Raw genomic sequence first — 25,710 nt, 5'->3', positions numbered from 1 at the left:
GGAGAAAAAGCAGTTTTTCAGAGGAAGGGATGCTGGGTAGACCCCTGCATGTCCACACTGCAGACTGAGGCTCAAAGTGAAAACCAGGTAATGGAATTCCTGCTACATGCCAGGTGTTTGCAAGGCACTGGGGAGCTACTAAGACATGGTTGTAGCCCCTAATCAACTGGGAGAGCACAAACAGAAGGAAAATGGCCACAAAGAGTAACTGGAGTCCAAGAAGAAGGGAATGACTGATCAGGAGGTAAGCAGGAACCATATCTGGAAGGCCTGACAAGCCCAGATAAGTAGTAGTGAATGATAATCGCCGCTGTTTGAACATGCCAGGCACTAGGCTAACTGCTCAGTATATATTTATCTTCACTCTGGTATCTGTGTGTCACAGATGAGGAAACTGATACTTAGAACAATGAAAAAATTTGCCCGGGGCGCAGAGTGATGGAGCCAGGAATGGATAGTCTATAAACACCCTGGACTTAACCTCATTGCTAAGGGGAGGCCAGCAAAGGTCATAGTCAAATTGATCTTTCTTCCCCACAAGCAATTCACATTGAAAATTAAATTTCTTGGCTGGAAGCAATCTGATATCTTGTATCTATCATTAAGGTGAACAGTACAGGCATTTAAGAACTTATTTAATGGGCCCCAGCAATGAAGATGTGGCCATTAAATACTGGATTTTTTCCAACCTGCTTTTAGATATTATCAATGTGGTCTGCAAGGAGTGCATTTAAAATATCAGGGAAGAGGAGCTGAAAGGATTTCATATCCAAACACAAAGGCCCTAAAACCACCAAAGGGGAAACCGATCTGACCTGAACATACTACATATGGAAACCCTGGAATGGCTGTGATGCTCTGGGGAATATTCAGTTACAAGAGAGACCCAGCGCTGACCTTTTTGCAAGGGGACAGTCAACAGAAGATTGCATTTGATAGGAGGATTCACTTCCTGTTAACAAGGCTTCTAACCCTTTATAAGAGAGAGGAGGGAGGGCAAAGACTCCAGCTGTCTTTGAAGAGACTAACCCTGGTTCTTTAGGAGTCTGAAAAGAAAAAGAAAAAGAAAAAAAAAAAAAAGCAAACCGGGAAAAAGGAGGTATTGTGGAGGAAGGCCATATGATCCACCCAGCTGTGAAATCCTTTGCTCCAAACGGTTTGCTAGAAAGACTGAGGAAATGACAGAAATATGTCTGTAGAAACTTGACATTCTTTTCTTGAATATTACATTTCTTCTGCAAATACTCACAACATATAGAAGATATTAAAAGTGCCTAATAATTCAAATTTTACTTCCTGCATGGCTTTCTGGACTATCCATCCGTGTATTCAAGCCACTCTCCCTGGTCCCCAGACACCCCAGCAGGATGAACGGATGCCCTTTGTTCTGTGCTCCCAGAACCCCATTTACAGTGTCTCTGTTACAGCATTGGATTGAAATTGTCTTCTCCTCTAGATTCTAACATACTTCTGTCCTCGGCACTTTAGCAGATGCAGTTGCTCAGAGAATGTTTGTTGACTGAGCTAATGAAACACTTCTGTAGATTTCTAAACTCTGCTCTATACTGTAGTAAGTCTCTGTGGTCATCTTCCGCCCAGGAGCTCCTCAAGTGCAACGTCAGGTCTTATTCTTACCTCCACTGCCTAGCATGTGCCTAACAGTTTCTAGCAGATAGTAGGTGCTCAGCAAACGTTTGAATGGTTAAGCACGAAATTTCTCAACACACGACACAGTGATAAGGCAGGAGAGCAGGAAACAGGATTATTGACGGAAAGTAATTTGTTAATCAGTGACAGTCTTTTTCAGTCTATGAGCGTGAGCGATGGGAAAATGGCGGTTCTCCAGTAAAGTATAAATTTAGCTCCCACATTCTCAGCTGGGGGCAATTTCTCACAAGTCCTAAGAAGGGAGCTCACACAAACCACATATCGGTGCTTCATATCTAAACCCCAGAACAAACCCATGAGGCAAGTAAAATCCTTGTTTTGCATAAGATGAAACAGGCCCCGAGAGGTTTATTTTTTGCCCAAGGGCACCCAAGCAATCAGTGCCAGGCCCAGGCTCCCCGGCCCAGCGGTCCTTTCCTCCTCCTGGGACCTCCTCCTCCGACCCTTTCAAGTCTAACTAGGCGACTCCTGAGGAGGAGGAGGCGGAGGAGGAAAGAAACTGGGGGCTGAGATGCTCTGGGCACAGGGGAGCCAGGGACAGTTCCATACGTAGAGAGCAAAGGGAACCAGGCGACACCGGAGGGCCGCGCAGCCCCGCCCGCGCGCACTGGCCGGCATCGGTAAGCTCGGTCCTTCTGGGCTTCCGTAGTCGGAACACACGGGACATCTTTGCCAGGGAAAGATCCGTATTTTGGGATTCAAATCGTTCGTGAATTTGAGCACTGAGATGGCGAAGCCACCCTCGCCCTACATTCGCACCAACTAAAACCACGAAGGCAACATAGTCTCCACCCTTCACGTAAGAAAGCCCTTCCCTCCGCCGGGAACGGATATCGGAAGTTCCGGTGTATTTGACGTCACTTCCGCCCGTCTCTGGGCGGTGCCAAGATGGACGCGCTTCGGGCTCGGGAGCAGCTCCGGCGGAGATACCTGTTCCTGCCTGACGCGGAAGTCCCGCCAGACCACCAGGGCTCCACCGGGCCAGGTGAGGCGTTCCCCGGGCGCGCTCCGAGCGGCGCCGAGGTTCCCGGAGGCGAGGCACTCGGACACGGCTCGTCCCGCGGGCCTCCCGCAGCCCTGCCCAGTCAGGAGGGACCGGGTTTCGTTTTTTCCAGGCTTACCAAGTAGTTTTGGAAGTCGGGTATTTAGTGTCGTAAAAGATCCTTGGAGGTCACGTAGCCCTGCGTATCTTCATCTCAGCTGCGCTTCAGGAGTCCCAGGAGAGCTGATTTAACACCAATTTGGCAATATCCATTAAAATAAAAAATACCCACCAGTTGTAGCTCTAAGAATCTACCAAAGAAGCATACTTGTAGCCGTACACAAGGACGTGTGTGCAGTGCTTCGTCTCAGCATTGCCTGTAATAGCGAACGACTAGACACATCTAATTGCCCATCAGCAGAGAGCTGGTTTAGTACATTTTGATGTATCTACATGACACAGCAGGCCGACTTTTACGTACCAATGTGGATGATTTTAAAAGGGAGGCCCAGAGCAAAGTATGGCGTGCTACCGTTTGGGTACAAACCAGATAACGTGTAATGTGTGTTCACCTATAGATACATAGAGTGTGCAAAAGTTCATAGAAGTTGTTGCTGGTAGTTACTTTGGGGCTGGGGGACTGGGGTTAAGGATAGGAGAGAGAGGTTTCATTTTAGATCTTTCTTTCCTGTGTGTTGTAAACCTTCTGTATTTACTACCTTTTGAAAATGAACACAGAATACATCATGTCCAGGCACGCTGGTTTATAAATTTTGATGGTGTCTCCCAGAATTTGTATTACGCTTCCCAGGAATTATGATGGTCAGCTATAGGTTGAGCACCTCAGATGCATATCAGTGATTCTCACATGAACTAAGAGAAAGGGCATTTCAGTCACCTGGGGAGCTTTTCTTTCAGATTGGGCCTATTAAATGCACAGACTGAGCCTGTTCTTTCAGAGTGGGTCCCAAATGGAAGGAATTTGACTTGTTCATCACCTGTCTTGACAGGGCTGTGCTGGGACTAGACCTCCAGTGTACCCTTTTCGCTTTTGAGCTGCCTCAAAAGGTTATATTTGTTTAAAATAATTAAAGTATGTAGTTGTAAGTAGTAGTTTTGGAAAATCCCAAGTCCATTTTGTGTTCTAATGTTTGCTATTTACATTTCTCTTAACAGGACTAATCACTTTCCTTGGTGATATATGAAACATAACATTAAAATTCCTTTACTGCCCGAGGGCATTATTCTTTCCAAAAGCCTGTATAAGTAAATTTGACTCCACAGTTCATTTAGAGGAAGAAAAGTTGACTGTATTGAACATGTTTTACAGTAGGCTCCTATTATTTCTAGAAATATAAACTTATTTTGATGGTTTTACAGAAGAAATTGGTACTATAGTGGGAGAGAGTCTGGTTCTTAGAAAGCTCTAGGAAATTATTTTATTTGACATAAAATAGGTGTAATTTTTTCCTATGAAGTTAATGGCTGTTTGATAAGCTGAAATCTCCCTTCTTTGCAGAAGCCTCTACAGCTGTTGAGAAAAAGGAGAAACCTCTTCCAAGAGTTAATATCCATTCTGGGTTCTGGATTGTGGCATCCATAGCTGTGACCTATTACGCTGATTTCCTTAAAACTGTGAAAGACAACTTTCACGCTAGCAGGTAAGAAAACTTTATTGCTTCATAAGTTAAACATGCTTGTTTTATTTTTCATGTTATGTTTTGTCCGTTGAGTTCCTCACTTGGTAAGCACCTGCTTTCTGCCAGTCACCATGTTGGAGGGACTGGTGATACAAAGCTGGAAAAGAGTGTGTGTGTCCTGGTCATGTACAACAGAGTGGATGAGACTGGAAATTATTTCAGTGGGCCTTTTCAGCATGAATGTTCTGTAGGGTGAGGAAGATAGTGAATTTAAGAAGGACCTAGTTCATTTGTAAACCATGGAGGGGGAAGGATTGACTGAAGGTCCTTAAGAAGATAAAGTACAGGAGTACGGAGAGGAAGGATGGAGAATTGTCGTGGGTGAGAATCAGGTCTCAGAGTTTGTTTTCAGAGTAGTTACAGCTACCAAGGTAACTACAGGTACAGGCATCACTGAATTAGAGTTGAGGTCACTGCTGGGAGTAGTTGGGAGCCTTGAGGCAGGATGTCTAATAGTCCATCATTCGTGAGGATTGAAATCTCTTGAGTACAATCCCAGGAGTTGACATGGAGGGGAAGGTTGTTAATCATACTTCAGAATCCTCACTGCACATTGAAGAGTGTTCTGGAGGCTGCTGGATAACAGAAAAAGAGGGAGAGATGTTGATGCAAGTCAGAGTTGGCATCTGAAGGGGTGGTTTGTTTAGAATGCAGGCGTAATTGTTTGGAAGTACTAGCAGCGCCTGGAAAATGCAGAAGGAACTGTGTGATCACAGTTTCTCCTCCAGGGGCCGTCAGGAGGAGCTGAGAGTCCTGGAGGGCAGGCTCGGGAGTGAGGGAGCAGGCAGTCAGGGGAAAGTAAGCGCAGGGGAGTTTATGTAAAGTGCTGGAGGGAGAAGCTTGTTCTCTCTTTCCTTGTTCCCACAAGCTGGAGCTTTCCGTAAACACTCCCATCTCCCGGCCCTTCCCCTCACTCGCTCCTTCTCTGGGAGGTTGTGGACTTCCTGACTGGGTTTGGAATGAAGACGCAGACGGGTAGCTCAGCTGTCTCTTCCTCTTGGGAGCCAGCTGCTCGCGGTCTGAGCAGATTCCAGGCTGCTCGGCTGTGCCGTAGCTTTGTGGGGCAGCCCTGATGTGAGACGTCTCTAGGTTTTCACGGTAACTGGGAACCCGGCGTGCAAGTCTGTCTATTTCTGGGTTTCAGGATGAGGAAGCACTTTGTCCTCGTTCACCAAAACCATCTTCTTTCCATAGCTCTGTCGGTAAAACAGCGGACAGTTGATCTTTATTAGCCTATTCCTTTCTCTCTCCCAGTTGGTCTAGAACTTGGGATGGGGAGTGAGGGAATGGTTACTTCATCACCACCCACAGCAGCTGCCCCTTCGTTCATTGAATGTTTCAGGAGAGCCTGAGATGCGTACAGTTCTGGTGACAGAGGTGAACAAGGCACGTTTCTCACCCTCCAGCAGCTCATTTTAGGCTGTGATAGACAGGTGAATAGGTCACGGGTGCATACTGTGTAATGTATGTGCGGGATGCTGTGGGGGCACCTAGAAGGGGCGCCTAGTCCAGCCCAGCCTCAGGAGGTAGACCTTGTTGAGGCTTGGGGAGTGGTGAGAGGATTTATCTCTTTGTGTCCTTATATGCCCTCATCTATAAGGACATGAGTACCTGAGTAGTTTAAGGAAGTGGCGAGGTTCGGAAGACTTCATTGCACTGTAAGATGTTTGGGGCACCTGTGGTGCTAAGTGGCATGCCCAGGAGCTCACCGCTGGTGTGTGGCAGAGCCAGGACTCAGCGTCTGAACCAGGGCTGTGGGGCATGAAAAGGAAGTGGGGGCGGGAGGGCATAGCTCCATGGTATAGTGCATGCTTAGTATGCACAAGGTCCTGGGTTCAATCCCCAGTCCCTCCACTGAGAATAAATAACTAAACCTATTTACCCTCACCATCAAAAAAAAAAAAAAAAAGGAAATGGAAATCATAGACCTGCCCTGCGGAGTGTCATCTTAGAGGAAAAGGGCCTCAGTGCCTGCTCAGAGGCGGAGGAGTTTGAGGAGCGTGTCTTCTTGCTGAGACCTAGGGAAGTGGGGAGTCACCGCAGCCCGGGCGTGAAAGCGCTGCCCCAGGCTGACACACACACACACACACACACACACACACCACACACACACCACACACACACACACACACACACACACCACACACACACCACACACACACACACACACACACACACACACACACACACTACAATCCCAGGTGCTCAGACACACACCACACACACACCACACACACACACACACACACACACACACACACACACACACACACACACACACACACACACACACACACACACACACACACACACACACACACACACTACAATCCCAGGTGCTCAGGGCCTTCCTCAGACCCCCGGTAGCTTCCCTTCAGAAAGCTGCAGAGGTGACTGATACACAGCCAGAGCTGATGCTCACTGACGTGCAGTGGTTCTATTTTATTCAGGCAGATTTCTCCTTCTTTATATCCTGTACTGTCAGGACAGAAAAGACTGAAATGAGTAGGAGGAAGGATTCTGACAAAGAAGGGATCCCCATAGGGATCCCCATAACTCAAGCACAGTGTTCCTTCAGCCTTTCTTTATTATCACCTCCTGAGAAGCCTTTTTTAAAAACATCTTTTTCCTAATCGCCCCCTAATATATGACTTGAATATTTGTGCTTTATACAGAAATAAAAAGGAAGATTTTATTTTTTCTTCTCTTTGTGGGTGATTTTCGCCCCGTTGAGAACGCACGTCCTAGCAGGAGAGCAGTCTTTGAAGACCCCTAAGGAAGAACATGGGAATATTTTCCCCCTCGGTGTCAGCAGTAGAATAATGCTGGTCGCTGTTGAGGATTAGCTGTGTAAGAAGAACTGAGCACTGATTCTCACAGCTGTCCTGGGAGCTGTACTGTTAATATTTTCAGAGCACACTAAGGTTGAGTAATTTGTCCAGAGTCACAAAACTAGTCATGCAGAGCTGAGATTCAAACCCAGATAGGTAAGTTTTCAAGGGCTGTGCCCCAAACCCCAGCACTCTCCTGCCTCCTGATTCTGAGTCCCAGAATTGCAGCCGCATGAATTGCCTTAAAGGAATCTGGGCCCTGGCTGTTGTCGGAAGTCCACGCAGTGCCTGGGTAACTTGACTGCTCTGGCTGTCTCTTCCCCCTCTCCCTTCTGCGTGGAATTGATCTTCTTCCCGTGGAGAAGGAAACGTTAACGGGGGGTATTGGGTTGAGTTGGGACTGGGAGAGGGACTTCATTTTCCAAATCTGGCCTCCCCCAACGGCCAGCTGGAGCTGGAAGGGCTGGTAGGGTTTTCTCGCACACACTGAGCCAGGTCTTGGGTGGAGTCAGAAGAAAGAAAAAGCCATTGCCCCTTGGGAGAGAACTACAGATATTCTCAGAACCGGGGGGGGGGGGTTTCGTTTAGAAATCTTTTATGAGAGGCAATTTGAATTAACTACTTCCAAACGAGTTTTCAATATTCCAAGGAATCCTGCTTAACTTGGAGGAGTTGATGGTACCTGTTGAAGTCTTCTTTACCCTCACACTTAAAACTTCAGAAACAGCCAGAAAGCCACTATCTTTCCTGTGTTTTTAAAGAAAATGCGTTGCTGTAACCAGGGTTCTTTTTTGGATGGTTTGTTTGTGAAAGTATGTCTGTGTGTGTGTGTTTAAAGCTTTGCTTTTTCATTCTTTCCTGCGTTTCACTCACCTTTACTCACCCGTCTCCTGTTAGAGTGAGACTGAAAGCTGCGATTGAGTAACGGGGTCCTCTGTGCCCCTCCCCTAGTTGGTAGTCTTAGAAATAGATTTTTAGTCTGGTGATGAAAACTTTTAAGATATCTGCTGATTTGCTAAGTGATGTCAATCAGCACTTTTTTTTTTAACCATTTTATTTTTGTCTACCTATTTGCTTAACAATCACTGAATTTCTAGGCAGCTTCAGGTAACTGCAGAGCCTTTGTAAGTAGTTTATATTGTCTAGACCCAAAGTCTGCTGGGAACACAGTCTGGAGCAAAATTGAAAATAACATCTTTCCAAAGATAGGCTTAGAAATTCTGACTCAGTAGGTTAAGGCGCGTCCTTTCTCTAGAAGCAGGGCTGGGTCACATGTGACTGATGGGCACCATTCACAGGTATAGCCAAGAAAACAGAGTATAGACTCCAAAACCCTGTGTTAGGAGCAGGTCTCACAATTCGGATCACCTGTATTCAAAGGTGAGCGTGCAAAACCTTCGCCAGATACTTGTACTGTCAAAAACGAGATCCCTGCCACTGGTAAGCCCAGCAGCTGTGTGATCTGGTGTCATATTTAAGATGTGTGGAAAAAGACTGTTTGCTATTAGGCTGTGGAGAGGGTGTGTGAGAGGATGACATAAGGATGTTACTCTTGCCCCTACAGTTGGTTTCCCTGTGGCGGTGCCTTGCTGCTCGTCAGCTTATCGATTGCATTTTACTGCATATTCTACCTGGAGTGGTACTGCGGAATCGAAGACTATGACGTCAGGTATCCAGCACTGATACCGATTACGACAGCTACGTTTATTGTAGCAGGAATTTGGTAAGTTAACTTTGGAATAACTAATAGGAATGAAAAATGTTTTGATCAGGTACATGGTAGGAAATTAAAAAAAAAAAGGAATAATGGGAAAAGAGGCTCCCTGATTCCCCTTTCAGTAGCATCTTTCTCATGTATTTAGTTATTCAAAATACAAGTGGTGACATGCTATATATATATTCTGCATTTTGCTTTTTGAATCATTTTTGCTGTGAAGTGTAATACATAGAGAAAATTGGAAAAATCTAAATTGTACAGCTGAATGAATGGTTGTGAAATGGGCATTGGTGTGAACCCCACCCAGATCAAGAAGGAGAACCGAGCTGGCCCCCTGAACCCCTCCTGCGCCCCCTTCCACTCAGTACACCTTCCTTCCTGCCCCAGGTAAACACCGTCCCCACCGTCAGGGTGCTTGCTTGCTTTTGCGCCTCTTAAATACTGTTTTTGTTTCGTCTTTTTTTTGAGCTGTATGGAAGTGGATTCACACAGTGTGTATTCTTTCACATTTGACTGTTCGGCTGTTTCCGTGCAGCATTACGTATGGTTCATCCATCTTGTTGTCCATAACAGTCAATCATTTCTATTGCCATTCAGCATTCCATCCTGTGACTGAGTCCCACTTCATCCGTCCTGCTGTTGATAGCGTCTGGATTGTCCCCGTCTGGGGTTGATACGAGTGATGCTGTTTAGAAGAGTCTTGTGTATGTCTTGTGTGCATGGGCGCACTTCTGTTGGGCGTATGTGTCCGTGCACGGGTATATGTACGCAGCTCCAGAGGTGAAACTGCCACCTCATCGTGTAGGCACACCTCCAGCTTCAGTAAATGGTGCCAGGCTGCTTCCCAAAAAGATTTTTTTTGACTGAGTCATATTGTTTAGAATTCTTCCATTTGGGTGCATGTTAGATGTCATTTTTTTTTAACATTTTTTTATTGAGTTATAGTCATTTTACAATGTGTCAAATTCCAGTGTAGAGCACAATTTTTCAGTTATACATGAACATGCATATATTCATTGTCACACTTTTTGTTTACTGTGAGCCACCACAAGATCTTGTGTATGTTTCCCTGTGCTAGATGTGCCTTTTTAATAGATTCTTTTTAGTAGTTACCTGGTTATCACTGCACAGACATTCATGATTTATTTAACTAGCTCCCTGGTTTTTTATTCTTTTATTGTTATAAACAGTGCCGCAATCAATATTCTTATTCATAAGTTAATAGATTCTTAATGAAAAAAATTTTTTTTCAATGTTTATAAAAGTATACTTGCTTACTAAAGAAAAATCTGTAAGTTACTGAAAAGAAAAGAAAAGAAAAGAAAAGAAAGAAATGAAAAAAGAAGAGAAAAGAAATCCCATGATCCTGCCAACCAGAGAGAAAGCCACACCATTGTGTCTGGCCTTTTAGGTTTTTTCCTTTCTTTATGCTAAGTGAATTTCGATTTTGGGAAAACCACACACCTCTGTACCTATTCAGTTTAAATGTATTTTTTCTATGATTTATTTTCTGTAGTTATAGTTTATGGACGCTTGACCTGTGTTACATTGTGATGTGGTTATTATTAACCCTTCAACGATGTGTGTAGACAGGTATGATACTCTGTAATTTCTTACAAGGCTAGCATCAATCCCAGAAATTTCATGTTCCTTTTCAGAACGGTAGGATTATAGCTGTTTAAGTTTTTACTTATCAAGACGTTATATCTTAATCATTAACCATCTGAAACCCTTACTTGACTGTAATTTTCCTTTACTAACTTCTGCTCTTACAAATTCTGTCCATAAAAATCATCTGCGCTTAGAAAGCCTTTTATTCTTACTTTGGTGGTGGAAAGTGTTTTCTTCAGTGGAACAGTTAATAGCAGCTTATGAATGATGACTTTTTTCATTCTGTTTCTAACAGGAAAATACTTTCAACCATCTTTTTTTTTCCCCCCACCACGATAGTTGGGTAATGTGTGAGACTGTGAAAGCAGGCTGTAGTCATTTTACTTTGTGTTCCTGTGCAGACACTAGAGACGTAAGTGTGAAGCCATGCCGGCTCTCACGAGAAGAGCTTTAGTGATTCCAGTTCCAGGTACTTTGTCAAGAGATTGTGATATTTCCAATATGGGCTAAATCATGTGTCTGAGAAACACGAGAGATGTATATAGAGAAAGTTACTGGCTGAACGCGCTTTCCCAGACGGGGTGAAAAGTGAGTTCCTCAGATCTGGAGTCTGCAGGGGAGTGTGTCTGTATGGAGTCCAGCTGTGGTTGTCAACCCTGCGGGCTTTTTGTCCTTTTCCTTTCAGCTTCAATGCTGCTCTGTGGCACGTGTGGTCGTTTTTCACTCCGCTGCTGTTGTTCACCCAGTTTATGGGGGTTGTCATGTTGATCTCACTCCTGGGATGATGTCTGAAGGTAAGGTTCTGGGATGGTATTGCTGCTAACGGGCTCATCTGGCAGAGGCTTCTGTGGCCGTTCTCAGAGGGCACAGCAGGAGCAGACTGCTCGTGAGCAGCTTCAGTGCATAATTTATTATTATAAATATTATAATTGAAGTAACTGTGTCAATAAATAACACTGTTTCAGAACACCCGGGCTATTCATCCATTGAACTCTGAGATGAGAGGGACTGCAATCCCTCCCCTTCTGCATAATTTAGTTCTGAGTGACGACTGTTTAGAGAAGGCACCTTGCCCTTCCAGGATCTGATGACAATAGTATTTGCACCTTCCGACTAGATAAATTCACACATTCGTCCATTTTCTATTGCAGGCAGCCTCCACTAACTTCTACACAAATGACTGTTGGCTCGATCATTCTTTGTTAGTGGGAGTATGGGAAGAATGGGCAATTTTACCCAATTCAGAAAAAAAAAATTCTACCATTTTCTGACCTTCCTGGCTGCCTTATAAAAATCTGATGGAGTACACATCAGCCTTTTCCTGCTATGTTATTTAAAGAACTTCTGCCTCTACACGGACCCCTGCATCCTCGGGCCTGCTGCCTTACACAGTGGGGTCTGTCTGCTGAATATCAGATAACTCATTTATTAAATAAGTACGTGTTGAGAGTGCTCACTCTGCATGCTTAGGGACGTGATGAAAAAGACAGCCCCTCTCATGTCACTTACCTCAGAACTTGGAGGCAATCTCCATACATCAGTTTACACGTATGAAGACGGAGGCCCAGAGAAGTTAGAACACAATTAACTTAACTAGCTTAATTAAGTTAATACATTAAATTATTGGGGCACAAAAGAAAACTGACATTTCAGCTCACAGACAGCATGTTCTCCCTTTGAACTTTTAAAGGTAAGTCACTGTTACCAGGTACGGAAGAAATGGACGCAGCCTTATTGCCAGCCTGAGAGCGGTTGCTAGCACGCACGTGCTGCGCTGTGGAGGCCCCTCCAGGCATCGTGCTGGTCTAGGACGTTGGACCCTCACAGCGCACCCTCTGTCCCTGTCGACGTGTCGCCACAGGAACTTTCCCTCTTGACCCCGTCTCCTTTAAATCTTTGCCTGTTTGGTATTGAGTTTGTACACACGATCAGGAGCTTTCGGCTTATTTGCTGACATCAATTTTATAGTTGGTAACAAAGAGCCAGATAGTGTTGCAGGCAGGTAGACTGAACTGTGCTTTTTCATATTAAGTCCAACAGCTTAAGACAGAATGTCTCACTTGGGTTTTTTTCAGGTTTAAAGGCAATGTCAGTTTAAGGTGAATGGTTAGCATCCTGCTAGCTGGGAGCATCACAGACAGAATGGAAAGCTACACTGATTTTGCATCTACAAGGTGAATGGTTTCCTTGGAAAAATTGTAACTTTATAGCTCTGGGGTTGAAATCAGAGTAAGTTATATTTCTTTTGCATATTCTTAAACTCAGGTGATCACTGAGTTTTTCAGATTCAAAGTAGAGATTCTCTGTTCAAAACAGAAATAGCTTATTTGCAGTGTCAGTCCTTTTGGCTCATTGGAGAAAGTTTGTTGTAAAAATTTAAAGTTTCATTATAGGCGGATAAGTTACTGCCAGTGTTGTTGAGAAATTGTTCACTCTTTCCACGTGAGGGATAGCAGTTTATTGTATAAGACAGGTTATTGTATGCTTATATGTGTAACTAGATAGCTGTGTATATAAGGGAATGACCATGTCATGTGCCTTTAACCCAACCTCAACAATTACGATATAATTTCATTTGTATAATAGTTCCGTTAAGTGAGAGGACCAATTGAAAGAATTTTATGTTTTCCCATCACTCAAGATTTTATCACTATGTAAATTACTGAGTTTTTAACACTTGTTTAACTTACGAACTTTTAATCATTCTAAGTATGTATAATTTTTTTCTTTACATTTAAATAAACTATTTTTATAACTTTCTTGTGGGTTTTGGAGTAGTTTCTGTTTTCAGCTACTAGCACTTGGGGTTAACTACAGAAATAAGGCTTCTTTGTAGAGAAGGCTACTCTGCTTTTCAGAGACCTCTGGAAGACTGTATTCGAACTTTCAGATACAAATATGTTTACATTAAACCTCAACATCGTAAGCATCGTGACACATGAAGTACCTTACTTCGTTTCCACCCCCCACCCCAGGGGGCTTCAGGCCGTGATCTGTTTCCGTCACCACTTGTGGTCTGGCTCAGGTCACACCTGCACCCGCGCTGCAGTGGTAGCTAATCTCTCTCCAGCTGTGAGGCAGGAGCAGTATCTGGGCTGTAGGGTCGTGGGTGACAGGCATAACATCTATGAAACACCTGTTTCGGTGCCTGGCACACAGTAGGTGCTCACTCAGTCAGTGGTAATGGGGAGGGAATGAAAGACAAAGAAGATCCAAGAACCAGAAAGGGAAGAGGCAGGTGTGATCAGTGAGCAGAATTGAGCCCGGTTCGTGTACACACAAGTGAGGGTGTGGAGAGAGAGTCGTAAAGTAAGGAGCAAAGTTGGGCTAAGGTCAGAATCAGGTGGCCGAGTCAGTCAGTGATGAGAGGGTCCAGTGCAAGGTCAAGGTTGCAAACCCCCGAGTAGGATTAGAGAGGGCATTGGTTCAGACCCTCGGAAGGGAACTCGAGGAAGAACCAGGACCCTGCTTTATGGCTGTGCTATTGTTTCTTGATTGTTCCTCCCAGTTTCTGTCTTCCCTCCCTTCCCTGATTAGCAACTGCTTGAATCTGCTCTTTGGAACACAGGGAGAGTCAGGGAGGCTGAATGAAGTCTATTTCCTACAAACAAGAAACGGAGAACACAGATCTGTATCGGGGGACCCCCACAGGGTCCTGCTCAGTATCAGTCCCAAGTGTCAAGACCAAGCCTTCAACCTGGGTTGCATGCTGGGTGCCCAGGCTCCAACGCAGCTGGTGACAAGGCTTTTTTGTGAAGGATTTTAATGTGCACCCTGGGTCCAGAACTGTCCTGTTACATTCACTTTGGGCAGAGATGTCTTTGCAGAAGCTAGAATGTTTGAATTTTGGGGGAGCACAGAGATAGAAGAATCTAACGTAGCTCAGGGTAAAAGCCAGATTGAGTCTCCCTGCAACCTGTGTCTGGGACCTAGCTTAGGGGCAGTGGTCCTTCTAGGAGACTAACAGGATTTAGGATCCTGGCTGTTTCAGGGTTCTTCGGTTTTATGCAACAACAACAAAAGTCTCTGGCTACTTAAGCAAGAGAGAAATGCATTTGAAAGGAGTCAAGGGAAAGGCTAAGAGCCACATCCTTGTAAGAGGGATACTTTGAGGGGGAAGGGGGTCGAGGTCTTAGGAGCTGTTATTAGATGCCCCCTTCTGTGGCCACAGTTAGGATAACTACTGGCCTTCCATTTAAAAATATTTTAAGATTTTGATTCAGCTCAGTATTTCTTGAAATGGTAAAGAGTTTTGGTGGAATTTAGGGATTGTTTCCATGGAATTCATAAAAATAGTTAAATAAAATAGCAATCAGGAATATTTTGTACACACCAAGGGCTCATTTTAAAGAAGCAGAATTGTGGGCTCTGGTGGAGGGGAGACTGGGGGCTGGACAGAAAGAAGAGTAAGTTATGCCACAAAGATCTCGTCTAAGTCTCACAGATTCAGCACTGAAGGTGAGAATGAGGATTTTCCCAGTTTGGCAGAAATTACTGTGTAGCTGCTTTATTTCTCAAGCGATGTGAGCAGCTAGCTTTCAGTAGAGCTGCAGCTCTTACAGACTTTCATACCTCAATTCGAATATTCTTCATGCCTTGAGCTGCATCACTCCTATCAGCTTACAAACATGTCTACTATTTCCCGTCTTCAAATGAATACACCCAAAATAGGGTACTCTCATGCCCCCAGGCCTATTAACCACTTTATTTGGCCCCCTTTACAGCAAAACTCCACCAAAGAGTTCTCTATGCTCGTGATATCCAATTATGTTCTTCGTGTTAAAAAAATTGTATGGTGACAAAGCCCAGGAAATTGACATGTCTATTCCAATTTATCCTTCTTTTTAATCCCCTTTGTAGCATTTATCTGATCAGAAACTTGTCTTGATTTCCTTTCTAAGAAGACTACATAGGGGATGGTTGATTAAAAAAATTTTTATTACCATGTTCTAAATAGATCATTTTAAATGAACTGATTGAATCCACATTACTTTTTTTTTTACTGAAGTAAAGTCGATTTACACATTAATTTCTGGTGTACAGCATAGTGTATGTGTGTTACTTTCAGCTTCAGAAGTCATCATTTTTAAGATTATATTTAAGAGGCAGTTAACTATTACAAATAAATCATTTTGATGAATTACAGTATTATCTACTTTTACAGTAAAGGATCCTTTTGATTGTTTAAAAAAATTGTATGAAGACATGGATGCAAAAGGGTGTGTATAGTGCTCCCTTCTATATACAATAAAGAAGAGTCAAAAAGGACCTCAGGAGCTTGGTTCCTCCCAGCCCTCACCCCCAGGGGCAGGAGTAGGCCCCAGAGTTCAGGTCATTGCTTCCCTCGCTCCCCTCTCCCCAACCCCCACACCTCAGCCTGATCGCCACCCTCTCTCAGGCCCATCAGAACTCCTTTCATAACCCCTCTACCCCTGTCATGGTGCTATCACAAAGCCTGGTTCTCCCGGGGCACCCCTCACCCCCTGGGCTCACTCCCACTTGCATCTATCTGTACGTTCCTGTTTCATCTATTGCTACGTGACAAAGCACACCAAACATAAGTGGCTTAAAACCACTGTCCCCATTTATTTTGCTCACGAATCTGAAATTGGATCAGGAATTTGCAGGAACAACTTGTTTTCCCTCCATGTGGGGTGACTCAATGGGGCTGGATGGTCCACTTCCAAGGTTGTTCCTTTGTGGTTGGTGAGATGGCGCTGGCCGCCGATTTTGCTCCACACGGACCTCTCCGTGGGGCAGCTTGGGTTTCCTCACTGCAGAGGAGATGGGGTCCAAAGGTGAGCATTTATATTAGTTTTCTGTTGCTGCTGGAACAAATTGCCACAAACAGTGCTGGAAACGACAGAAATGGATGACCTCACAGTTCCGTGGTCAGAAGTCTGGTCTGGGTCTTGTCGGCCTAAAATCAAGGTCTCGGCAGGGCTATGTTCCTTTCTGGAGGCTCTTAGGGGAGAAGCCCTGTCCCTGTTCTTACAGGCTGTGGGCAGAATTCAGTCCCTTGCGGCTGTAGGACTGAGGTTAATATATTACCTCCAAGATGACAAGGGGGATGCTGTGCCTGGTACTGCACTTAAAAAGGAAGCAAATACTTAACGGGGATTTCCAGATGTTGGAGACAACATCTCCACGTCTAAGTGTGTTACCTGGACCTCCTTCCCGAGGAACCCGCGAATCTGCCAGTTTGTGCGGGTATTGGAGCAGGGGAAGTCTCGGAGCCATTTCCAGGCTGTAGGACGTGCTATTCCATCTCTTCGGTCTTATAACCTGACAAAGCCAATGGCACTTGAAGTGTCTGTGGCCAGTAGTGGTCTTGTCAGGAGACACTGGCACGAACGGTTTGGAGAGTCACGGTACGGACCACAAGGATTTAAAGCAAATCCATACCGTCTTCTGCAGATAATTGTTTCCCTTTTGAAAAACAACTTCTCACTTGTTAGCAGGCCCTGGTGGAGACTGAACACCAGTCGATGGTGTGAACTCGATGTCACCTGACGCACCGAACCACCCGGTTGGGCCCGTACAGCAGTAGCATACTGTTGAGTAGAAATGGAATACAAGACTTGACCTTGAGCAGGCTGGAAACCTTGAGTAAGTTGCACGTGCAGGTGCCTCAGGTTCCTCTGGGACCAACTTCTACTGCATTGTCCCCTCTGATTCACACCCGGGGTCTCATGGGGGAGTTTTTCATGACTGAGGAGAAAAAGCTGAGGCTTAGTGTACAGCTGGCTCTATGTGATATGGTAACCCCAGCCATCGTGATGTGATGATGTCCAACCACGTGGACAGCTGCAGCATTGCAGCCCCCCCCCCAGGGATCCCCGAGGGGAGGTGGTGCAGGAAAATCTCCCCAGTGGGCAGAGTGCTGAGTGGGACATTTGTTTTGTCCACTTTGTCTGGACTGAGAGACATCCAGAGTAGAAATCTGTATGAACTCATGGGTGGTCGCTAACTGGCTACCTATGTGGCTAGATGCTCAGTGACTTGGGAATAAAAGAACTCCATGACTGGGTACAAGGAGGCTGGAGGAAGAAGGATGTGGATGGATGTTTCAGGATGGATTCAGAGTATGAAGATTTGCATCTCAAGAGAATGCTCACCAGCAGCGACCCCTGGGACTCTGGGGACGAAATAATGTGTTCTGTGGGTGTGTCAGCCCCATTGCCTGCCCACCCCGGTGCCTGCTCAGTGGGCCCACGTACGAGGTACATGATGGCAGGAACAGAGGCTGTGGATGCACTCGACAACACAGAAGTCCCCTCTCCAAGGCTGACCCGGTTAACACTAGTGCTGAGTGCAGAACCTGCTGTGACAATTTGAAAAAAGAAAATTTTTGGAAAAGTTTTCCATTGAGGGGGGATCTTTATGCCCTTCCTTTGAATCCCAGTGGGCTTATGACTGCTCTCACCAGTATGGGATGCTGTTAATGATGCTAGTGGCGTCTCAGGTGAAGTCAGAAAGACCATACAGCCCTGGTGAGTTCTCTTGGGATGCCTGCTCTCCAGAGGCTCTCCCCTGACATGCTCCCTCTCAAAGCCCAGGGGCAAGGCTGTGAGAGGTTCAAGCCACTTCAAGAGGCCACGTGGAGGTGCTCTGGTTGGCAGTCCCAGTGGAGCACAGCCTTCAGACTATCCGATTCCAGGCACCAGAACGTGAGTGGAAAAACCTTCAGATGGTCCCAGCCCTGACCGTGGAGTTGCCCCTGGCTGCTCGTCTTCCTAGCCAGGGCCCTAGACATTGTAAACCAGAGGGAAAATGATCCCCGCTGTGTCCTCTGCAAATCCTGACCCACGAGATCCTTGAGCACAACAAGATGGTGGTGGTTATGTACCACTCAGTTGGGTCGTTTCTATGCTGCAATTGAACCGCTGCCAATAGCAGAGACGCTCAGCTGCTGATGCAAAACTTCCCCTGGGGAGACCTGCCTGCTGGGCGATTGACTGTATGGGACTCCTTCCAGCATGGAGGGAGGGGAGGCTCGTCCTCCCTGGATAAGACACACCTTCTGAAGATGTATTTGTCTTTCCCTCCCATAATGCTCCTCCTGGCGTTCCCATCTGCACACACAGAGAGAGTCTTAGCATTGTCAGGTTATTCCACACAACATAGCTTCCGATCTAGCAATTTATTTCCCAGCAAAAGAAGTGAACAGAGACTCCACCAATGACCAGGACTTAGCATCCGCTCAGAGCCCACATCTAGTGTTTCCCAAAAAATCTGTGTATAAAAAAAATGACATTAGCGGGAAAAGTAGCTGAGTTCGAATCAAATCTGTACTTTAGCTGACAGATTTACATCAACGTTAATTTCTTCATTTTGACAAAGGTACCAAGATGTAGAAAGTATCAGGGGAGCTGGGAAAGGGGAGACAGGTAGGAATGTTTATGCTATCTTTGCAACACTTCTGTAGATTTAGTATTATTTGAAGAGAAAAGATTAAGAAAAATCTTTGGTTTGGACCTCTCCCAAGAGAACAGTCACCATGCTGTAATGCAGTATGTCCTTTGGGGCAGCCTTGGAGGAAGGTCCACAGTATATTTGTAGCAGGTTGACAAGGCTCTTCTCAAGCAGACCCAGCCCCTTCTTCATTCAAGAGCTCTGGGTCTGCAAACTGGCTCATGAGTGGGAATTAAGAGAGTGTTTGGACTATCTCTTATGATTCAAGATAGGTCTCTCTTTACTTTCGCTAGAGATTTTCCAGCTCTATGGATCCAAAACACTTAAATTGGCTGCCTGATGTGAATTAAATTGTGCCGCCCAAAAGATATGTTGAAGTCCTAACCCCAGTAGTTGTGAATGTGACTTATTTGGAAAGTTCTTTGCAGATGTAATTATAATGTAAGTTGAGATGAGGTCATAGTGAAGGAGGGTTGGCCCTTAATCCAACATGATTGGTGTCCTTGTAAGAAAAAACATCCATTGACAGATGACTGGATGAAGAAGATGTGGTACATATATACAATGGAATACTACTCAGTCATAAAAAAGAATAAAATAATGCCATTTGCAGCAACATGGGTGGACCTGGAAATCATCATTCTAAATAAAGTAAGCCAGAAAGAGAAAGAAAAATACCGTGATATCACTCAGTGGAATATAAAAAAAAGAGACATACGTGAACTTATTCATAAAACAGAAACAGACTCATAGACATAGAGAACAGACTTACGGTTTACCAGTGGGTAAAGGTGGGTAGGCAGGGATAAATTGGGAGTTCGAAATTTGTACCTCTTGGGAAGTGATGGAAATGTTAGCTATCTTGATTGTGGCCATGGTTTCATAGCTGTATACATCTATCAGAATTCATCAAATTGTACATCTGAAATATGTGTAATTTACTGTACAGAAATTGTACCAAAAAAAAGTTTTTTTTTTAAAAAGGGACAGAGAGATGCAGACAGAGGGAAGATGGCCATGTGACAAAGAGGGCAGAGATTGGAGCTGTGCAGCTGTAAGCTAAGGAAGGCCAGGATGGCCAGCAACACTGGAAGCTGGAAGAGGCCAGGAAGGATCCTCCTGAGATCCCTCAGAGGGAGCAGGTCCCTGCGGACACCTTGATTTCCAGTTTCCAGGCTCCAGAACTGTGAGCCAATACATTTCTGTTGTTTTAAGGCGCCCAGTTGGTGGCACAAGGTTCCAGCACTCTGGGAAGCTGCTACACTGCTCCCCTCTTATTCTTAGAAACTCTGGGATTATACAGCCACTGGCAAAGATAACTGGGGGCAAAATCTAACTGGCACTCGGGTCCTGTTGCCCATCGAGGTGATGGTGCTCGTGTTATCTGAGGGAGTGAAGCACTGCCAGTTGGCCTTTGCCTTTCTGGAACCCTGTCATCCTCACTGAAACTGCGGAGCCCATGTTTCGGGGCGGCAGGTCTCACCATCGTTCTGTAACCAAGCAGGATCCTATAGGGCCTTCCTGGTACAGACTGCCAACAATGTCCTCTGCCTGCCTCTTGTCTGTAGAAAAACTTTAGTCTCCTAGGATTCCCCAAGTTCCAAAGAGTACATTTAATCAGAGAAGTGAGAAAGTGCTTCATATATCAACCCATTTTATCCTCATAGAAACTTCTAAGAATGATTACTCTTAAGAGCTCCATGTCACAGATGAGGAAATTGAGGCACAGTGAGGCTGAGTAACTTGTCCAGGGTCACACAGCATTAAGTGATGGAGCCAGGAATCAAACCTTGCAGCCTGGCTTTACAACCCACCCCCTCACCACCACTTGATGTTGCCTTTCTCTATAAATTCACGTTGACTTGAGCTGATGTCTGATCGAGCCACAAATATACACACGTTCCATACACACACATGTTCCAGGCAGCGCTGTGCACTAAGAAGGAAAATGAAGCAAGGTCAGGGGCTAGAGCACAGTGGGGAAAACATATCCTGAGTCCCACACCTGAATGATCTGATGAGGAGATGGCACCTCGCTTCCTCCTTCACACAGCCTTCATCTGCTTGTGTGTTCATTAACTCCTTGGTTTATTTACTGAGTGTCCACCAGGCTTGGCTCTGGGGACACCCCGCTGAAGGGCATTATCTAAGCTTTGTATTGATAGCCATGTTCCCTGGTCACCACCTGCCTTTCCACACTCATTTCCATGCACATGGTCCATCCTCCTCTAGAACACCCTCCCTACCCTGCCCCATGTCACTTGGCCGGCTCCTCCTATCAAGGCTGCGCAGGTGATGCCTCCTCCCAGAACCTCTCAGCCTTTCTGGCAGACTCTAGGCTCACCCAGCTCTCCCATCCAGGCAGCCCTGCTGGCAAGACTGCTTGCTCAGTCTCCCCCACTGGGTCAGGAGCTCCTTGAAGGCAGGGTGGAGTCTCACATCTGATACCCTCCAGCTTCCCAGTGAGTTAAATACTTGTCCATCGAGTATATCTCCATCAGAAGGTCGGCTCCATCAGGGCAGTCCTTTGTACCTGAATCTCCGGTGCCTAGAACAGAGCCTGGCAAATGATTCAGTGTAGGACGGATGAGAGTTGACCACATACATGAATGAACAAACTGAAAGCATGAATGATGGCCAGGCAAGGTCCTCAGGTTGACTCCTTCCCAGCCCAGGGCTCCCCCACAGCCAGGTGCCTCTGACAGTCAGAACCAGCTATGTAATTTGCCAAATCCACTGAAAAATAAAGATGTGAGTCCCCTTGTTCAAATATTAAGAATTTTGGAAGGGCAACAGCAGGATGTTAAACCGAGGGGTAGAGGGGATCTCCTGGGCACCCAGCCCTACGTTACTGCACAGGTGGGTGGCTGTGAGGCCTGCCTGCCCGTCCCGGCTTCCTAGGCTGCATCCCCCAGCAGCTCCCTCCCAGCTCCCCCCTCCAGCCCTGATCTCAGCCACGCCCAACCTTGGGACCTCCTGAGATGGGCACCCTGGTGGCCAAGGTCAGCTTCAGGTGGGCTGGGGTAGCTGGGGGAGGCACTCAGGCCAGCACAGTTGCAGGGAGGAAGGACCTCAGGCAGCCCCCAGTGCCAGCTCCACTCAGTCCAGAAGCAGCTCCCCATTCCCCTGGAGGGGGAGAGAGGATATTTTTTCTTGGGAAGTACCTCCTGCCTTTTCCACATCTGGGCACCCCCTGGCAGACACACAGGTGCACAGATGGAGAGACAAACACAGACACAAACAAAAAAGATACCCTGCCACCCTGTTCAAAAATCTAGGGACTGGCGCTGCCACCCTCTGCTAACCTCCCGACTCCAAACAGACACACCTGAACCGATAGCCAGACACGGAGACCCGCCCGGAGAAAACATACTGCGGAAACACGGGGGGACGAGGACAGACAGACAGACTCAGGCACACGGACACTTTCAGGCTCACCTAGGGCTCTTCGGTCCGCAACGCAGACGCTCAGGGACATCTGAGCAGAGCGCGCACCTTCAGAGACCCCAGCGCCCAGCTCTGTCGCAGCCACGCCTCCCGCGCCCACCCTCTCGGGCGGCTCAGGGCGAGCCCGCCGCCCCCCACCTCCACCCCAGGAGCCCGAGGGAGGCGCGCGGGCAGGGCTGGGTAAGCCGGCGTCGGTTCAGGAGACGGAGCTGCGGATAGCGGGCGGGGTCGGGACGCGCGGATAGGGGAGCGGGAGGACGTCGGGGCAGGGCTGGCCCGGGGCCGAGGCATCGGGGGCGGGGAGAGGCCCGCGTGGGTCTAGAGTGGGCGGGAGGGCTGTCCCGGACTTTGCGGAGTGAGGGGAAGTGGGCAGTGCGCACTGGGGAGCGCGAAGAAGCCGAGGCCAGCCCGGGTTAGCCCAGGTCAGCGGGGTGGGGACGGTGGTAAGTGGGTCGGGCGGGTACCTTGACCAAGGGCAGAGGGGCAGAAGGCGGGAGATAAGGCGTCCGAGGGTGATCAGGACAAGGCAGAGGGCGTCGGGGCTCGGGCAGGGGACAGGGGCAGCAGGTGGGGCCCAGGTCGCAGCCACGCCGGGGACTAGACGCAGTGAGGGTCGCTCAAGGATGCGCCAGGGCCAGGGGCCGCCTGCGTCTCCCCAGGCCGCTCGGGGCGGCCCCGACAGAGTGACGTCGGGGCCCGCGGCCTGTCTGCCGCCCCAGCTCCCGGCCTCGGGGTCCCCGACGTCCCCGGCGTCCCCCGCCCCTCGGCGGGGCGCTGTCCGCGCCAGCTTCCCGCAGAAGCTGGCGGAGGCGCTGAGCAGCCAGTACGGGCTGAACGTGTTCGTGGCGGGGCTGCTGTTCCTGCTGGCCTGGGCCGTGCACGCCTCGGGCGTGGGCAAGAGCGACCTGCTGTGCTTCCTCAGCGCGCTCATGCTGCTGCAGCTGCTCTGGATGCTGTGGTACGTGGGCCGCAGCTCCGCGCACCGCCGCCTCATCCGCCCCAAGGACACGCACGCCGGCGCGCGCTGGCTCCGCGGTGAGTCTCCCGTCCGCGAACCGGCGAGCGGGCGAGCGCGCCGCGCACCCTGCCTGCTCGCCCGCTCCCTGCAGCCCGGCAGCGCCTCTGAGCCCTTTCCTCCTCGACTTTTCCCTTTAGTCTTTTCTTCTCGTGCATCTCTGCTGGCTCCCCCACCCCACCTCCTGTCTTTCCTTCTCTGTTTTTCTTTGTTAAGCCTTTGTTATTCAAGCAGCCTCCTCTCTCTGCCTCCAGGCTCTTGCCTTACATTCCATCATTAGAGCCACAGTTACACAAACCTGTTCACACCTTTCCTTGGCTTAAAGCCCTGCTGTGGTTGCACTGACCCCATGATGGAGGCCACACTCCGTCCTGGCATTCAAGGCCTTCCAAGATCTGGCCCCAGATGGCCTCTTCCATTTTAGCCCCTCCTTTGCCTCATTCTGTGCGCCAGTCTCAAAGGCTTTCAGTTCCCATCACAAAATTTCACGTTTCCATGCCTTTGTATATTCTGTTCCCACCTCTTGGAATGCCTCCCACCTGCTTTGCTTTCAAAGACAGGGCTCAGGTCCCACCCTATCTCCCTCCAGTGGTGCTTTTCTGACATCACCCCCCCCCCCCCCGCCCAACCCATCACTTTGTGGTTCTGACCACACTCCTTTTCCCCTCACTGCACCCTAGGTAGGCACTGTTCTTCCTGTTAACACTTCTGTCCTCTCCACCACTCTGAGGGAACTCTTCAATGCTCATCTTGTGGTCCTAGGGCCACCTCATGGCCTGGCACAGAGCGGGTGCAAAGGAAATGCAGTTGGGATGAATGATGTAATGAATAAGTGGATAAATGTTCAGGCAGTGGGGACAGAAGCACTTGCTAGTCACTCACAACACATCGGTTGAAACATTGTCAAGATAGGAACACTCCTCTCCTCAAGGAGCTTCTGCTCTTGAAAGGGAGATAGACATGATGCAGGTCAGAGCGAGGGGGCCTTGGGAAGTCTGATTGTGGAGAAAGCCGCTGTCTGAGAAAACTTCATGGGAAGGGCTGGCTACGTTTCACTCCGTGTGGTCCAGACACGTCACACATCCCTGTTTGAATCTCAAGTTAGACCTGAATTTAAGACCATTGCTGTCACTTTCCTTGCGGGATGTTGCGCAAATTACTTAATCTCCCCAACCCTTAGTTTTGGCAAGTGCAGAATGAGACTCAAACACTCTGTAGGATCAGGGACTGCTGGGTACAGGGTGGGCTCCCAGCGCTCGTTCGTTTTCCCTCCCACCCACAGTCTCAGCAAAGGTTTGGCCTCAATTCAACTTTCTCCACCCACCTGGCAGAAATGATCCCTCCCTCCCACGGGTCACCGAGGCTCCCTCTGTGTAGCGCTCTTTTGGTTCTTGTCAATTTCTGCCTTGTCTTGTGACTAGCTGGATGTGAGCCTTGTGACCCAGAGGACTTCAGGTTTCTTAGGCTCAGGGTTCTTAGGTTCCTCTTGCCTTGGGATAAACTGCACACAGCTCCAGGCTGGTCCAAATGCCTGCTCTGAAAATGGTTGTTTAAGGGAGGTTTGTAGTTTTATGACTCTGTGAATGACAATGAGTCCAGGGCCCTATCAAACAAACAGACAAGGATGCAATGTTATTTTGAGGCTATTGACTTAAATAGGTAAACTATCACACACACAGGCTTCTGGATTCTGCTTTCCCATAGTGGCAGGGTCCTTCCTTTGTTCCTTCCTCACTTCCTCCCCACCATGCTTCTGTCCTTCCTTCTTCCTTCCCTCCTTCCTGTCTTTCCCCGTCCTTGACCATCCCTTCCTTTCTTCTTCACCCTCCCAGTTCCCTCTTCATTCCTCCCTCCCTCTTTCCCTCCTTCCTTCCTTTTCTTTCTCCCTCCCTCCTCTCATCTCTCCTTCTTCTCTCCCTCCCCACACCCTATTCTTCCTCACTCTTACCTCCTCTCTGTCTACTTCCAGGAAACCTCGAAGCACTGTGGCCTGAGTCAGTGGGTGAATGGAGGTGCCATTTCCCCAAATTGGGAAGACAGATGGAGGAATAGGGGTGGGACTGCAGAATCAGGGTCCCTCTCATGGACGTGTGACATTTAAGATGGTAGTTAGACACCAGGTAGAGCTGGAGTAAATGAGGTAAGTTAGAAAGAGCACATAGTAGGTGCTCAGTAAATGATGTGACTGTTCAGACTCTCAGCAAGTTGCCCCAGAATAACATAACTCTCAAGGGAGATACAGGGAACGCTGCTGACCCTGGAGGGCTTGGCTTGATGTCTCAGCTCTGTTGCCTTCACTTTCCTGAGTCCCGGTTTCCTCACCA

General features: G+C 47.5%; 2 protein-coding genes across 3 annotated transcripts in view; both read left to right on the top strand.

Annotated features, from left to right (window-relative positions):
* The first annotated feature begins 2,358 nt into the window (after positions 1-2,358).
* TMEM128 (transmembrane protein 128) lies at positions 2,359-13,268 on the top strand. Of its 2 annotated transcripts, none has more exons than XM_015249655.3 (5): positions 2,359-2,653; positions 4,170-4,311; positions 8,746-8,904; positions 11,195-11,303; positions 12,585-13,268. In XM_015249655.3, the coding sequence occupies exons 1-4, from the start codon at positions 2,557-2,559 to the stop codon at positions 11,292-11,294; spliced, it is 498 nt and encodes a 165-aa protein (XP_015105141.2). In that variant the 5' UTR covers positions 2,359-2,556; the 3' UTR covers positions 11,295-11,303; positions 12,585-13,268. The 2 variants fall into 2 exon arrangements, with proteins under 2 accessions (XP_015105141.2, XP_072802392.1); XM_072946291.1 differs by having other exon boundaries at positions 11,195-11,308; positions 12,205-13,268.
* Positions 13,269-22,970: 9,702 nt separating this feature from the next.
* OTOP1 (otopetrin 1) overlaps positions 22,971-25,710 on the top strand; it is a 35,002-nt gene continuing 32,262 nt past the window's right edge. Inside the window, exon 1 of the mRNA XM_031684786.2 lies at positions 22,971-23,406. Coding sequence (XP_031540646.2) covers positions 22,995-23,406 — 412 coding nt within the window. The 5' untranslated portion in view covers positions 22,971-22,994. The remainder of the gene's footprint in view (positions 23,407-25,710) is intronic.

This window comes from Vicugna pacos, chromosome 2 (genome assembly GCF_048564905.1).
Source record: "Vicugna pacos chromosome 2, VicPac4, whole genome shotgun sequence".
In the NCBI taxonomy this organism is placed as follows: domain Eukaryota; kingdom Metazoa; phylum Chordata; class Mammalia; order Artiodactyla; family Camelidae; genus Vicugna; species Vicugna pacos.
Note: the sequence above shows the minus strand (reverse complement) of the source record. Positions and strands in the feature narration are given on the sequence as shown.

What these genes read in the sequence shown, in the direction of transcription:
- TMEM128 (XM_015249655.3), top strand. Translation starts at nt 2,557, where the DNA reads ATGGACGCGCTTCGGGCTCGGGAGCAGCTCCGGCGGAGATACCTGTTC. An exon ending in CCAGGGCTCCACCGGGCCAG is followed by an intron (nt 2,654 to 4,169) that starts GTGAGGCGTTCC and finishes CCTTCTTTGCAG; the next exon opens with AAGCCTCTACAGCTGTTGAG. An exon ending in TTTATTGTAGCAGGAATTTG is followed by an intron (nt 8,905 to 11,194) that starts GTAAGTTAACTT and finishes TTTTCCTTTCAG; the next exon opens with CTTCAATGCTGCTCTGTGGC.